Below are 15,153 nucleotides of genomic sequence, written 5' to 3'. Positions count from 1 at the left end.
CAATTCTCTTTCGAGTGTTCGAACTTCTTCAGTCTTTCAATTTTTGCCATGCTCAGGTTCAACTCATTGAAGCTGCCAATTCTTGTCTAGTTCTTTCTTCAGTTCAAACCAATTGTATTTAATATCTCATAGCTTCGCAGGGTAAAATCTTGGACGATGTCGTGTATGTGACTCTCATCAGTCACTGAAGCTTTTTGACCGAAAAATAAAACCTGGGTATTCTCTATTTTCAGTTTTCTTTATCAATTTTCGCTTAAAGTTACAATCTTTATGTACTTCAAGGCATTTTCTGACAAAGAAAAGTATTAATTTGAAGCTTTTGAACCACGTATTTTATTGCTCTGAAGCTTTTTGACTGAAAAATAAAACCTGGGTATTCTCTCAGCTTAAAGTTGGAATCTTTATGTACTTCAAGGTATTTTCTTGAAAAATTAGTAATTAATTTGAAGCTTCTGAACAATGTGTTTGATGATTTGCAGGCATAATTTTGTGTGTTTATTGGTAAGATGGCTTTGACATTCCTTAGAGGGATACAACTTAATCCTTCTATGTTATACCCATCTTCATATTTTGCAAGAAAACATGGTGTTTTGTTTTGTTGTATGAGAAGTGCACAAACACAAACTGCAACCCAAGAAAAGGAACAGCCCAAATTGAAAATTTCCACACAAAACCAATCCAAAACAGTTGATAAAATTCTGAAAGACTATGAGGCAGTTATAGGCATAGAAACACATGTTCAACTTTCTACTCTTACTAAGGCCTTTTGTAGCTGCCCTTATAACTATGGTTCTCCACCAAATACCAGTGTTTGTCCTGTTTGTATGGGTTTGCCTGGCGCATTGCCGGTTTTGAACTCAAAGGTGATTGAGTGTGCAGTGAGAGTTGGCCTTGCACTTAATTGTAAGCTGTCTCTGAGTTCCAAGTTTGATAGGAAGCAGTACTTTTATCCTGACCTTCCAAAAGGGTATCAAATATCACAGTTTGATATCCCAATTGCTAGCGGCGGATATCTTGATGTGGATCTTCCAGTTGAGTTTGGCGGTGGCCATAGAAAGTTTGGCGTTACCAGGGTGCATATGGAAGAAGATGCAGGGAAGCTGCTTCATACCGACGGTGGGAGTTACTCGCAGGAAAGAACTCCTCCTTACTCATTTAAACATTCTTGTGCTCGTCATCTTCTTTTTCTATTTTCTGCCCCTTTCTTTCAGATAGCATATTCTTGCATTTATCCGATGCTTCACATTGTAATGTTTAAGTTCCATTGATGATTGTATCAAATTGTGGTAACTTATTTGTATATGTGCAGGAATGGAGTTAGATTATTTGATCTAATATACTTGTTGCTTCTATTGATAAAGTATTCCTGATGGTTTCAAGATTCACTATGATACTTAGACGGATGTTGATTTATTTGGCTCTCTGTTGCAGGTTGACTTAAATAGGGCGGGAGTTCCACTGTTAGAAATTGTCTCTGAGCCAGATATGAGAACTGGTATTGAAGCCGCAGAATATGCTGCAGAATTGCAAAGGTTGGTCAGGTATCTGGGAGTGAGTAACGGGAATATGCAAGAAGGATCACTTCGCTGTGACGTCAATATCTCAGTTCGTCCTATTGGGCAGTTAGAGTTTGGTACAAAGGTTTGCATGATGTACCTGCCATCTCTTTTGCTTCCATTATGCATAGGAAATACAGATTTAAGATAGCTGGATGATTCAGCATAAGATTGGAAACTTTCTAGTTTGCTTTCCTTTGTGGATGTTTTTTTCCGTCTGATCTTGTTCTACCAGTTAGGTTAATTTTGTGTTTTAAGTTAACATAGGCTCCACAAAGAATGCTCCTCTATAATCAGTTTAATGGACAACTTGATTTAGCCACAGCTGCAAAATCAGTTTGGCCATTTATGAAATTCTTGCTTTAGCATTAAACTTAGTAAGGAACTTTACTTGTCATTCTAATGTGAAACTTGGTCTCTGGTTGGTCCCACAGGAGACATGCCAAGTTTAGTGAACATGACCTTTTATATTAGGATGAACATAATTTCATCTTCATTTAGTGTAAACCACCTTCTCTGGAGAAACATGAAACCGTAGAGATGTTTAGCAAATGAATTCTTGTTTTCTCTTAATTCCTCAAAATACATATTACATGCCATTCAAGGCTTTAAGAGAATGGCCACTTTATCCTATGTAATTGTTGCTAGAGTGACCGCGATTTTCCCATTATTGCAACTTTCATGTCAATAACATGGATTCTTCTGCCTTATGGATCATGTTTTTGCTTCATCTGGCGTTAATTTTTTAGTGTTGTTTTTCTATGTGTTGGAAATTCTCCGCATTAAGTGTTTAGCTTAATTTGCAGATCATTAAGTCAGCATTATATGTGTTGAACTGATATAATTCATCTTGCATCAGGTGGAAATTAAAAACTTGAACTCCTTCTCATCGGTGAGCAGGGCCATTGATTATGAAATTTCAAGACAGGTGCTTCTACATAGCCAAGGCCAGGTTGATCAAATTGTACAGGAAACTCGTCTATGGGAGGAAGGTGCTCAGGTATGCTAAATTTAGTTTTCATGCTACTGCAGTATGTCAGATTAATTTACTCAAGTCTTTCCATGGTAAGCTTATATGTTTAACTTTCTCATACTTCTAGAAAACAGTAACAATGCGGAAAAAAGAAGGACTTGCTGACTATCGTTATTTCCCTGAACCTGATCTTCCTGGAGTTACTCTCACCGAGGAGTATGTGGACAATATCCGTAAATCATTGCCTGAAGTTCCAGAAGCTAAGCGTCGGAGGTACGAGAACATGGGCCTAAGCATGCAAGATGTCTTGTTTCTCGCCAATGACATGAATGTAAGTGCTGCTCATCTTCTGGTTCTGATAATACTGGCCTTATGACATGTTGGCACTCCATTGCTATAATCTATCAAGCTGATGTTTTTTAGTAAGGGCTTAATCTGTGCATGAAGTGCTTCCTTCTGAAGATTTAGTTTTCTGTTTTAAATCCTTAAACAGCTACCGAGAAGCATTATTTAACTTTTATGTATACGTAAGGCCATTTAGCAGTACGTCCTTGGACATGTCTACTCCCTTTTCCCTTCTCTTCCAATGGCCCAATGAGACCAACCCCGGGGGAGAGGGTGGAAACTTGAATAAGTAAAAAAAGAGAAGTGAAGGGATAGATGCTGTTGTTCAAGAACACGTTCATCCTTTCACGGACTTTAAAGTTTTACATGCATGGATTTCCCTATTAAGTTTTTTTTTTCAAGGATGTCCTGAAGCATGAGATGACTTCATCATCCTTTCTTAAAATTCCTGGACTGTTAACTTTCAAATCATGTTTCGTTTCCAGCTTTTCCCATTATTTCTTTTTGGAAATGTCCAAAATCCACTAATAATTTAATGTTTCAGATTGCAGAATTTTTTGATGCAACAATTGCAGCAGGTGCTGATGTAAAGCTTGCTGCCAATTGGATTATGGGTGATATTGCTGCATACATGAAAAATGAAAAAGTGACTATCAATGAGATTAAACTTACCCCTCAAGAACTTGGGGAGCTCATAGCTTCCATTAAAGATGGGACTATCAGTGGAAAGATTGGAAAGGAGGTAATTACATTTTTCATGCTGATATATCAATTTTTTATGAGTCACATATCATTTCTAATGTTTACTCTAAAAAGGGCAGCCCGGTGCACTAAGCTCCCACTATGCACAGTGTAACGGAGAAGGGCCGGACCACAAGGGTCTATCGTACGCAGCCTAATGTTTACTCTATACTTTGTTAATTAGAATTTTATTTTAGTTGATCTTTCTCACCATATCTAATATTTTGGGTGCGCAAGATTGGGGGTTTATCCAGTCACAAGTTAACGACCACTTTCCTGATTTTTTCTGCGAATCACAGGCCTTTCAATTGATTCCAGTTTCCTAACTTTACCTTCTCCAGAAAAATAAAATATTCAAGTTGCCTTTGAGTAGCCAGGAATTGATGTGCTGTTTCTTTTCTGTGTCAGTGCTTCTAATTGTGACATATTAGAAACAGGGTAGTTAAAGATGGAACATATATCAGGAATTAAGCATATACCCTTTTCAGACGGTAATTAGTGACGAGATATGCTATGGAGGCCTATTAAAGGAGTCTCTGTGATGGAAGCAATGTGACCCTTTATATTCATTGTGATAATCATTAACTATTGTTTCTTTATCAAATAAAGATAATCATTAACGATTGTTTGAGCGTCGGTATAACTAATTTCATGAAAGTTATTTCGAAAAACTTGTTAATGTCTGCATAGAAGGAAGAGGAAGAATCACTTGTGCATTATCAGTAGCATTCTCTATAAATGCATAATATGCCAATGGACCGCTTTCTTCACTGGTTTTACTTGGATCCACGCTGTTCATTTTATATGTTTCTGAATGATCAGTTATCATTGAATTTTACAGATTCTATTTGAGGTAATGGCCAAGGGTGGAACTGTCAAGGGACTGATAAAAGAAAAGGATTTGGTTCAGGCAAGTTGGCTTGCATTATTGCGAGGACTCTAGCTTATTCTCTTGTCTCAATTCAATATATACAATCAAATGATTTGTTGTTCTGTTGAAGAGCTTTTAAATTATCTTTTAAATTTCTAAACCATATAACTATCACCTTTCATCAATGACTACTTGTTGTTTTCCTCATTCTGATTGGTAGAGTTAAAATGATAGGCCATATTACCTGGCTAAAAAGAGGAAGCTGATCATGAAACAATTATAGCTGAAAATACTTGAGGAGGAATATACACCCCAAATAGACACCTAGCCAATGAACTTCAGATTGCTAGAAGACTATGCAAATTAGTTTGATGCTTAATGTTATTCCAGGGATTCACAATTCACATAACAGAACCCTATTTATTACAACTTGTAGATGAAAATTTTGGTATTATTGTGCTATAAGCTTTAACTACTCCCTCGGGGTAGGGGTAAGGTCTATGTACACACTACCCTCCCCAGACCCTACTAGTGAGATTTCACTGGGTCGTTGTTGTTGTTGTTGTGCTATAAGCTTTAAAAACCTAATGACTGCTAGATACGTTACTTTATCCCAACAACAACAACAACAACAACAACAACCCAGTATAATCCCACTTAGTGGGGTCTGGGGAGGGTAGTGTGTACGCAGACCTTACCCCTACCATGAGGTAGAGAAGCTGTTTCCAAATAGACCCCCGGCATCCTTCCCTCCAAGAACTTCCCACCTTGCTCTTGGGGAGACTCGAACTCACAACCTCTTGGTTGGAAGTGGAGGTTGCTTACCATCAGAGCAACCGAAAAAAGAAAAAACTGACTGCTAGATTATTATTGTGCCCAGCTTGGTAAAAGCCTCAGCATTATTCCGTTAGCCTGATCTAAGAAGGTCGCAGAAAATCTACTTTAAATAGCATACAGTTCACTCTTAAAACTTCCCAAAATTATTTTCTGAAGTGTGTCGAGCTGTGTGTATATGTTTTCCGATTACACTGCCTCGAATACGGATTTCTACCATGAGCTATTGTTTCTGGAAACAAATCTTGACCGAAGATGAACTATCTATAACTCAGACTGACTGTCCTTGTGGTATTGTTTTTGAAGTTATTTGATCTAAGGAAGTGTTTGTTGTTGTCAATTTACATGACTGGCAATTGGAAACCAGTTAAATAATTGAAGCATGTACGTTATGAAAGGAATCTCATGTAAGTTTCCATTTTTTTTGGAAAATAACAGATTGTTGACACTGCGGAGATAGAGAAACTGGTAGATAAGGTGATTGCGGATAATCCAATGCAGCTAGAACAATACCGTGGTGGTAAAACTAAATTGCAAGGTTTTTTTGCTGGCCAGGTATGTTTTCCTTTAGTTCTACTTGAAATTTATTGTTTTGACATCAAGCTGTCTAATATTTTTCACATTGGTGATCACTAGGTGATGAAGGAATCTAAAGGCAAAGCAAATCCAAAACTTTTGAACAAAATCCTATTGGAAAAATTAAATGCCACAAGCTGAAGTTGGCTTCTGTCTGATCCCGTACGAACTCTATTTAGTTCTTTCTTTTCCTGGTCAATATATGCAGTACTAGACCTTTGCTTCCATCTCTTATCACATTGCTCATGTTCCATACGCTGTGATTGGGTACTGATGAAGAAGCGGCATATTAATTGGTCATAATCTTGATATTTCAAATTAGAAGTGGAAGGACCAGAAATGTGCTTCTAGATCATTTGCATATCGTCAGCACTGAGGAAGACAAATTTAGCAGAGATAGGATAGGTCATTACTTTCGAGATTTTTTTGAACTAGTTCTTATTAAGTACAACTTTGGTATAATTTCAAACTGCCAAGCTTCTGATTTATGTACTATCATCAGGGGGAAATAAGCTACTTGTTAATGCAATTGTAGCTGCTACTCTCTTCCTTCAAGTGTAATTAAAGTATGCAGTTTTTTATGGATTCAATGTCATTTCCATGTTTCTGTTGATGAAGCTATTGTTCTAGATATTTTTTTCCTTTAAATAAGTGTAATGGGATTGAGAAGCTAACGTTAAGGTTTGCAGTTACTACGCTGGCACTGTTTGTAAGTCTTGTTCTGTTATATAACGAATTTACAGCCCCTACTTCTTGCCCCTAGCTATTATACGAGTGTTGATATAAGCTGGCCAATGAATTTCGGATACTAGATGCATGAGCATAAAAAAATATTGAGAACCCAATTTGCTTCTAAGAAAACATGTTTAAGATAAAGAGATGCAAACAAAATTAGGGTATATACTTTTAGTCTGCACCAAAAACTATTTATCCTCGGTAGTCGAAAGTGTATAAAATCTGTGCAATTTTTGTATATGACAAAGAATGTATATATATATATACAAAAAATATATATATTTTAGCTATTATTTTGAGAGCTGCTATATAATGTCGTTTTCGTAACAAAATTCTTCAAATAGCCGAGAATTTGCACTGTGGTTCTAGCCAGGCTTTTCAAAATTCTTGAAGACCTAACTTTTCAAAATTGGGAGTCACTTGTAGGATGCATCTAATACATTGTGAAATATTATCTATCAATAATATAATTACATATTTTTCCTTTTATCTATGTTCTCCATATATATATGTATATATATATATATATATATATATATATAGTACTCACTCTGTTCCAGTTGATGTGAACCTATTTCCTTTTTGGTCTGTTCCAAAAAGAATGACCCCTTTCCAAATTTGGTAACAATTTTGCTTAAACTTACAATTATACCCTTAATGAGAAGCTTTTATAACCACACAAATACTCTGAGCCCCTTTTTGACTTGTCTAGGACCACAAATTCCAAAAGTCTTCATTTTTTCTTAAACACCGTGCCCAGTCAAACAGGTTCACATAAATTGGAACGGAGGGAGTATATAATATCATATGTATATATGGAGAACATAGAAGGTCAAAAGTTTGTTACCCTTTCAACACGAGAGGTCGACATTCATTTGGTCTTTCTAATGGCTTTTGCAAACAGTAAGAATGGCATTAAGTTTAGGAATCACAATTTTTTTGTATAAGAAACTACCCTTTTTAACATATATACATGGGTATCATATATATACGAGAAGCCTAAAAAGATGACAGCTTCATATTCTTGTTTTCTTCCTTGTTTACCGCTCCTCTACCATTCCCACAAGCCCTGGTTTTATCATTAGGAGAGGACCAACGTTGGTGGTGGTGGTGGAGGGGGCGGTTCGCGGTTGCGGTGGTAACTAATGGCCAGAGACCATATTATGGCAGATGGGAAGAACTCAACACGAAAAGTAATGGTGGTAGCCGATCCAACTCGTGAATCAGCAGCCGCTCTTCAATACGCGCTGTCCCATGCAGTCGCGGAAAATGACACGTTGATTCTTTTGCATGTTGGTAACCCTAATGCATGGAGGAATCTCCTTGGTTCTTTCATCAAGAAGCCATTGCCAAACTCAGCTACATCCTCGTCCACGTCCACGACCTCTTTATCCTCTCAATCTGAAGAAGGAAGAGGCGTACACAATAATCCACTCGGTGCTTTCTTTAAGAAATCACTAGCATCCTCTGCATCACCACCGTCGTCATCCACGCCCTCCAATGTGGCGGAAGACGGTGGTGTCAGAGAGTGTGGAGGAAAGGGATATATGGATTTTCTTGGGACAATGAAACATGCATGTGAGGCTGCACAACCTAAAATAAAGGTTTGTACAGAGACAGTGGAAATGGATGGCAATGCCAAGGAAAAGGCTTCTATCATTCTTGCTAAAGCTGCATCTCTTGGTATTGATGTCCTTGTTATAGGTCAAAGAAGGAGTCTTTCTAACGTAATACTTCGGTGAGTTTCTATTCTCTCACATTAATTACTCCATCTAATTCAAAAGGAGAACTAAAAGAAATACCCCTCCGTTTCAAATTAGATGAGGTACTTTCCTTTTTAGTCTGTTCCAAAATAAATGACACATTTCTAAATTTAAAAATAATTCAACTTTAAACTTTTTATTTTACTCATTTTACCCTTAATGAGAAGCTTTTATAATCACACAAATATCATGGCCGCATAAAGCTTTTACCCCTTAAGCTTTTAAAACTACAAGTTTCAAAAGTCTTCCTTTTTTTTTCTTAAACTCTGTGCCGAGTCAAACTAGCTCATTTAAATTGTAATGGAGGGAGTACAAGATATGGTAATGTTAAGTAATAAAGGAAAGGTGCCCCGGGTTTTGGTCTAATGTAAGAGCGCGATGTTGTGACGTGTAGATTAGGCACATGTCACAAAAAAAAGATCCGACAATAAGAGAAGGATAGAAGGACGGACTCATTATCCACTAACTTTTCAAACCACGCGCCACTAGCTTCGGGGATTTCTCGATTATTAAAAAAGCAATAAAGCAATGGCTTAACAAGACATGCATCTTAGAACCCCCTCCACCCCCACCACACACACACACACAAAAAAAGTTTCTTTTATTTCCCCATTCTTTTAATAGGTGTAAATTGTTTTGCATTTGTGTGGCTAGGCCAAGACGAAGTGTATCGCTAAGAGGGCTGGGGCTGGATATGGCAGACTATTTGATTGAGAACAGCAAATGCACCTGTGTTGCAGTTCAAAGGAAAGGCCAAACTGCAGGATATCTTCTCAACACCAAAACTCATAGAAATTTCTGGCTCTTAGCATAATCTTAAATATACATGTATAAAATAGTTTCTTCATTTTCCTTTTTCCACTTATAAATGGCTCGAACTCCACATCCTTCTCAATTTTATTTGGTTATCTACAAAGAGTATTGCTATGTCAATTCTGGAGTTGAAATAGAAAATAGATGTCATTTCATTCTGTTTTAGTCATTGGGAAGACTTATGCTATCAGAGGCGGATTTAGGGGGGCGGAAGGGGGTTCAACAGAATCTCCTTCGCCGGAAAATTACTGTCTCTATACATTATATGTTGAATCTCCTTGACATAGCTTAAAAGTGTATCTCAGTGATCAAGGGGCTTCAAAACTTTGTGAGGTTGCTGCCTCGCAACCAGCCTTCGCCACTAAATGCTATGCTCAAGTGCAAGAACACAACAAGATTGTACATACATTCTCTTACTGGGCATATATTGTTTATCCGTGTCTACAATACCAAGATCAAAAACATATAACCAACGGAGTAAAAAGACCAAAGATGAAGGGACCAAGGCAAGCTGTGAATAATAGAAATAACAAAAGAACACAAAACTATGTTATTGAAATGTTGTACCAAGAAACGGAGCTTCATAGATGAAATTGCATGTAACAAAGAAAATGTACAAAACTAAAGAGAATTCAAAGTTCATCATGCATTGCTTGTTCTAAGGGTACATTTAACTCGGGTACGGGATTCATCTGAACCTGAGCAACATTTGCACCTTCTCTACCGACTCTGGGTACTATCTCCACCTGTCCAGCTGTACCAGTCTTCACAGCTTCAATGAGCTTACGCTGCAACTTGAGCAGGCCAATACGCTTTGAAACCACATAAAGAACAGCCAAGGAGAAAATAATAAATCCAACAACCAGTATCACCCTGCTCACAGATTTGTGTTATGTTGCAATAAAGGTTAAATACACTTTTAAACAACGTACTAACAAACAGGGAGAAAGTAGGATACAACAAAATTGACAGTAGAATCACAAAGAAAGGTCAACGTTATTTTATACCTGTCCAGAACGTCCTGCCGTTGCATTGTGGACAGAAGGCTCCGCGTTCGTGTTAGCAAGGAGCGGTGGCCTTTGTATTCACTCTCAGCTTTCGTTAATACCCCTGTTGATTCATCTGCAGTATCCAGACCGTGTACATTGTCATCTAGTCTCAACTTACATTCCACATTCAGGATATGAAGAATACGGTCCAAAAGTCATAGAGCCAGTCACCAGACTCATCACATTAGATAGTAAATGCAGGTATTATAAAAGTAACCATGTTGTTGTCATCATCTTTCAAGAGGTGCGTCTCTTGAACACGCCTTATCAAAGAAACCAAACCTATTCATGTACAGCATACCTCATTGGATGGGACAGATCCATTGAGCCATGTAGAGAATAACATCAATGTATTTTCTGGTCAAGTTCTTGTAACCTTTTTCCTTACACCCATTAAGCTTTTACGCTGCAGATGGTGTTTATTTATAAGGCTACTTTTACAGTGAGGTAAACATATTTAAGTGCACTTAACCTAGTACATAACCTGGGTGATCAGTCAAATAATACAACAAGACCTAGCTCTAAGTTGAGCTTTGATTAACCAAAAAAAATGGCATATATCTGAAATTGAGGTTTATGACGTTTATTTTCCACATTACTTCAGAAGCATAATCAAAAGTAACAGAAGTAGAATCTATTCAGAAGCAAGCAGGAAACTTGTCAAACCGAATTTGTTTTCGCTGCAATTACAAACTTATTCATCCTATAGAATGTTTGACACACTTCCTAATATTTGTGCAGAAAGAGGCCCCGTTATTTTTGTTGCATGGCAAGCAAAACTGCAGTTCTTTGATGCTTCTGTCAATATATCACCATCCTTAAAGAAATATCTTATATCCCCTTCAAAAAGAAAAAAGGAAAAAGGGAAGGAGAAAAAACCTTTCATCTAAATATGAACTTTTTCTTAACCATCCATCGTGAAATCAAAATCTTTTTATGAACGACTCAATAAATAGCAAAAGAACTAGGGAGAATAGCACAACGCCATCTGAAGCAACATAAAGTAAACTGATAATAAAGATTAAAGAAATATCATGCCAAGAGTGAATGTCATTCACAAAACATGGAAAGTTACTTACCAACTGTCATTAGAGTGCTTGCACTTCTTTCAACCTCCTGTAAACATAATATAAACGACAAGAGAACAAGCAGTGTTATGCAACATACAAAGCTCAAAAAAAAATTACATGAGCAAGAAGAAAATAGGACTTAAAACCATGCAGATGAAAATAGAAGAAAGATGGCAATAACCTGAACCATAAGTTGGCGAGTGCGGCGTAGGCTCTCCGTGATGCTTTCAGATGCAGATGTCATTCCAGCTTTTGTCCTGGAAAATACATTAATAGTTTAGATATATAGCACCTCAGTTCAACAGAAAGAAACATTTTGATACTTCTTCCCCACAAAAGCGCAGCTGCGTGAATTTTTAAAGAAGATATAACCACGGCAGTATAACAACTTAAAAAGCACCACATACTGTAGATTTCGCCTGCGAACTGTAGATTCTTCTCCACCTCCCAACAGAAGCTCCCTCTGACATCATACGAAGGCAGATGTCAGCATGACATCTTTTGTAAGTATCAGGGTCAAAAGAGGAGAAATTGCAGGTGATAAGTTTTTATGTGTTTGACATCATATCCACGAAGATGACAGAGCGATATCTTTTGTGAACATCAGTTAGAAAGAAGGATAAATTGCAGGATGTTTCGGAAATTAATAATTCTGGCATGCTAAATGGAATCTCTACACAAATAAACAAATTACCTCTTCTTGAGCAGCTTTCCTCATGTTTGCCTTTGCTTGTAAATTAGCGTTTCTTAAACTCAACCTCAAGCTGAAACAGACATTTAAAAGGTCATGAAGGAAGAGGAAAGCATATAGTACTAACTGATTTCATACATGTAAAAGTGAAAATAGTACACCGTGATCACGGTTAGTGCGTAAAGAGATAATACATCCCGTGTAACAAACTCATGGAGAGCCCGAACCTTACACAAAACATGATACTCAAAGAAACGTACAAATAATGAACAAAACAATTTTTCCAAAAAAGCATATATTATTGATTCCTTATCTCCTGGAATGGAGCTTTTTCAAGAGGACAACAAACAACTATTTCTCGATCCCAAACTAGTTGGGGTTGGTTGTATGAATCCTCTATGTTAATTTCGCTTAGAACCCATTTCATTCCAATATCTATCTATATTCAGACTTAATGCAAGTATAATGAACAATAGCTAAGACATAATTACCAACTAGTTTTTTTAGCATCACATATATGGTTCCTTTACTTCGATTTTTTTGTTGTTAGCTAAATTATTCTAAGAGATTGTAGGTCTTTCCGCGCACCTTGCCTGCATGTGATTTTGGATCTACCTATCCTTTTTGGCAACATCAATCACCATAATGTCGCACTTACGGACTGTAAATTCAGAGATAGCACAACCTCTCTTATTTCATCCTATATGTGTGCTACTTGCATACTTTATTTGTATGTGATAATTTCTCATTTTATCGAATCTTGTATTACTGCACATCTATCTTAATATTCACACTTTTATGATATGTCTTATGGATTATGGATATGTTGGCTCTTAGAAGCCTAGCATTCACACCCATATTAAGATATGGCATCTTTCTTCTTTAAAGTTAACTATCAAACAGGCAAGTATAACGTACAAAACATAAATGTAGCATATGATTCTTATAAGGCAGCCTTGGCAAGTATACTGGGTTTTGTAACCTAGCAGCCAAAATAATTTCCCTCTTCAATTACCTAAAAAAATCTAGCAACTAGCAACTCTAAAGTAAAGGGTAAATAGGTTTCCTCCGGACCTTCTCTTTTGGGTCATGCACCAAGTCATATTCACAGCAGGGTTATCAAAGGCGAAAAGCGCAAAAAATCTCTAAGGTCTGTTGGGGCTTTAAGCGCAAAGCGCAAATAAAGTGTGGGCTTTAATGAAGACAGGCGCAAATGCAGAAAAACTATAAATATGTATGTGTAGTCTAAGACTAATATCTATAAGCATGAATACCAAATATATGGACAAAGAAATTGAAGAAAATTTATGATAAAATGAAATATCAATTATTTAGTGTCGCCTCTTCCGGATTACGCCTGTTAGCAAGGAAAGGTATGCCTTAGAGCCTTGATGACAACACCTACAGTGCCCGTTAAGTGAGGCGAAGCGCTCAACATATTTTGAGCCTCGCTCCAGGGCTTTAGCGCGTCTTTGATAACACTGATTCACAGTTGAAAAAACAGACTTCGGACAATACCATCTTTCTGGATATCAATTCTTCCATTATATTGTCACAACTAAGTTAATACCAAAAACCCAATTTAGTTAAATCAGTCTTCCAAACAAGCACACCCATATTTTGTCAAGTTCCACATTGTATTACCAAGTAATGATCACCCGACTCATTATCTAAAAACCAAAAAACAAGACAAATCAAAATCTTTCCTATTCCGAACCAACCTCTCACACCCAAAATCTCCGACTTCCTCACATTACTTTTCTAGTATTGGAATGAAAAATCCAAATAGTGCGGAATAAATACATACAGCCACACCAAAAATCCAAATAGTGCGGAATAAATACATACAGCCACACCCGAATACTCCTTTTTTTTGTATTTAATGATGGTGGTGTTGGGGCCAGCTTGGGCGCACCTCGACTATTCCACTGGATATCTGCTACCTTTTCTACACGGTATCATAGCATCTATCAGGAACAAATGTATGAAGTGTTTACTTTATAGCCACATTACGATTTGAGTTTCCTAAATTGTGCCAAAAATTGAAACATTTCAACTTGATCATATGAAAACAAGAAAACTTAACAATCCCCGTTTCCTAATCAACTTTGAAACCCCACATTGCTGAATTCCTTCACATTACTTTTACACACAGTATTGGAATGAAACAGTTCTAAATAGGGCAAACTGGATATTGAGAATATACTCTTCTCAACAGTATCATTGTATCTAAAACAAAACAAAACGAAACAAAAAACAAAAATAAGGCTTAAAAAGCTACCTTTGGATTTGGGTTTTCCAAGATTGAGCCAAAGACTGAGTTTTTACAACTTGATCATCAAAAGGGAGTTGTGGGGCTAAGAGATCAAGCTTGAATTGGAGTGATTGAAGCAAATTCATCCCATCTTGAGCTACACCATTCAATCTTGGGAGTGAACTTTTCTCTTCTGAAATTAATCTCGTCGATTTGCCATATTCCTGAATGGAATTGATGTGTTGTTGTGCCTGTTTGTATGTTTCTTCAAAATCTTTTTTCACTTTTTCTACTTCCTCCACCACCTCGTCCATTTGGGGGTTTTGCAGAGTTGAGTCCTAGCTCTTTTAGCAAAGAAAATTTTGGGAAATTTTATGAAATGAAATTGCGAAGGAGACGAAAGATCCAAAAGAAAGCTTTGTTTAGTTCAGGAAAACGAAAGTAAAGATTAGAGAATTTGACAAAAATCATATATCTTGTTTCGCCCTAACTTTCACTGCATCCTTATAATACTTAACCTAGAACATCCTTCAAGTTTCCCAAAAGTTGACCAAAAATATTTTTCTGTTAAATTTTCCGTTTATATTTGAGAGATCTTGTATTCTCACGTGACTTCTGTTTTCCCCCAACTTTTCCCACAAAATTTTCCCTCCTTCCTCCTTTTGACAGAGCAAAAAGCCCCTTTTGGAAAACTTGAGAAAGGGTTTCTAATGGTTGAACAATTTCTTCTTGAGCGAAGCTTCTACCTTTAAGTGTAAATTTTATAATCTCGCTGTTTACACTCCTAATCAGGGTTCCAAACAGTAAGTCTAATCTACTTTTAGTTTTTCTTGATTTTTTTATTTATAGACATTACTTCTTATAATCTTCCTCTAAAATAAA

At 36.9% G+C, this 15,153-nt stretch overlaps 3 protein-coding genes across 3 annotated transcripts; 2 read left to right on the top strand and 1 right to left on the bottom strand.

The window, feature by feature from the left end:
* Positions 1 to 9: 9 nt before the first annotated feature.
* Positions 10 to 6,509, top strand: LOC104243794 (glutamyl-tRNA(Gln) amidotransferase subunit B, chloroplastic/mitochondrial). The gene is made up of 9 exons (XM_070174129.1): positions 10 to 216; positions 480 to 1,129; positions 1,428 to 1,641; positions 2,416 to 2,556; positions 2,657 to 2,860; positions 3,419 to 3,616; positions 4,457 to 4,525; positions 5,759 to 5,875; positions 5,957 to 6,509. Exons 2-9 carry the CDS (start codon positions 507 to 509, stop codon positions 6,035 to 6,037), a joined length of 1,647 nt encoding a protein of 548 aa, XP_070030230.1. The 5' UTR covers positions 10 to 216; positions 480 to 506; the 3' UTR covers positions 6,038 to 6,509.
* Positions 6,510 to 7,689: 1,180 nt separating this feature from the next.
* Positions 7,690 to 9,365, top strand: LOC104243796 (uncharacterized). The gene is made up of 2 exons (XM_009799052.2): positions 7,690 to 8,369; positions 9,049 to 9,365. The coding sequence occupies exons 1-2, from the start codon at positions 7,777 to 7,779 to the stop codon at positions 9,206 to 9,208; spliced, it is 753 nt and encodes a 250-aa protein (XP_009797354.1). The 5' UTR covers positions 7,690 to 7,776; the 3' UTR covers positions 9,209 to 9,365.
* A 369-nt stretch (positions 9,366 to 9,734) lies between these two features.
* LOC104243797 (uncharacterized) lies at positions 9,735 to 15,074 on the bottom strand. Its single transcript, XM_009799053.2, has 7 exons — positions 14,299 to 15,074; positions 12,021 to 12,090; positions 11,734 to 11,789; positions 11,508 to 11,583; positions 11,336 to 11,372; positions 10,215 to 10,329; positions 9,735 to 10,080 (listed from the first exon to the last, which is right to left on the bottom strand). Exons 1-7 carry the CDS (start codon positions 14,583 to 14,585, stop codon positions 9,840 to 9,842), a joined length of 882 nt encoding a protein of 293 aa, XP_009797355.1. The 5' UTR covers positions 14,586 to 15,074; the 3' UTR covers positions 9,735 to 9,839.
* Positions 15,075 to 15,153: the final 79 nt, after the last annotated feature.

Source organism: Nicotiana sylvestris, chromosome 1 (genome assembly GCF_000393655.2).
Source record: "Nicotiana sylvestris chromosome 1, ASM39365v2, whole genome shotgun sequence".
NCBI lineage: Eukaryota > Viridiplantae > Streptophyta > Magnoliopsida > Solanales > Solanaceae > Nicotiana > Nicotiana sylvestris.
The sequence above is the reverse complement of the archived record's forward strand: the minus strand, read 5'-3'. Positions and strand labels throughout refer to the sequence as shown.

Excerpts from the sequence above, each read along its gene's own strand:
- LOC104243796 (XM_009799052.2), top strand. The coding sequence starts at position 7,777 with ATGGCCAGAGACCATATTATGGCAGATGGGAAGAACTCAACACGAAAA. Across the intron at positions 8,370-9,048 it reads CTTTCTAACGTAATACTTCG|GCCAAGACGAAGTGTATCGC; the intron begins GTGAGTTTCTAT and ends TTGTGTGGCTAG.
- LOC104243794 (XM_070174129.1), top strand. The coding sequence starts at position 507 with ATGGCTTTGACATTCCTTAGAGGGATACAACTTAATCCTTCTATGTTA. Across the intron at positions 1,130-1,427 it reads ACCGACGGTGGGAGTTACTC|GCAGGTTGACTTAAATAGGG; the intron begins GCAGGAAAGAAC and ends TGGCTCTCTGTT. Across the intron at positions 4,526-5,758 it reads AAGAAAAGGATTTGGTTCAG|ATTGTTGACACTGCGGAGAT; the intron begins GCAAGTTGGCTT and ends GGAAAATAACAG.
- LOC104243797 (XM_009799053.2), bottom strand. The coding sequence starts at position 14,585 with ATGGACGAGGTGGTGGAGGAAGTAGAAAAAGTGAAAAAAGATTTTGAA. Across the intron at positions 11,790-12,020 it reads GGAAAGCTGCTCAAGAAGAG|AGGGAGCTTCTGTTGGGAGG; the intron begins GTAATTTGTTTA and ends GTATGATGTCAG. Across the intron at positions 11,373-11,507 it reads CTCGCCAACTTATGGTTCAG|GAGGTTGAAAGAAGTGCAAG; the intron begins GTTATTGCCATC and ends TTATGTTTACAG.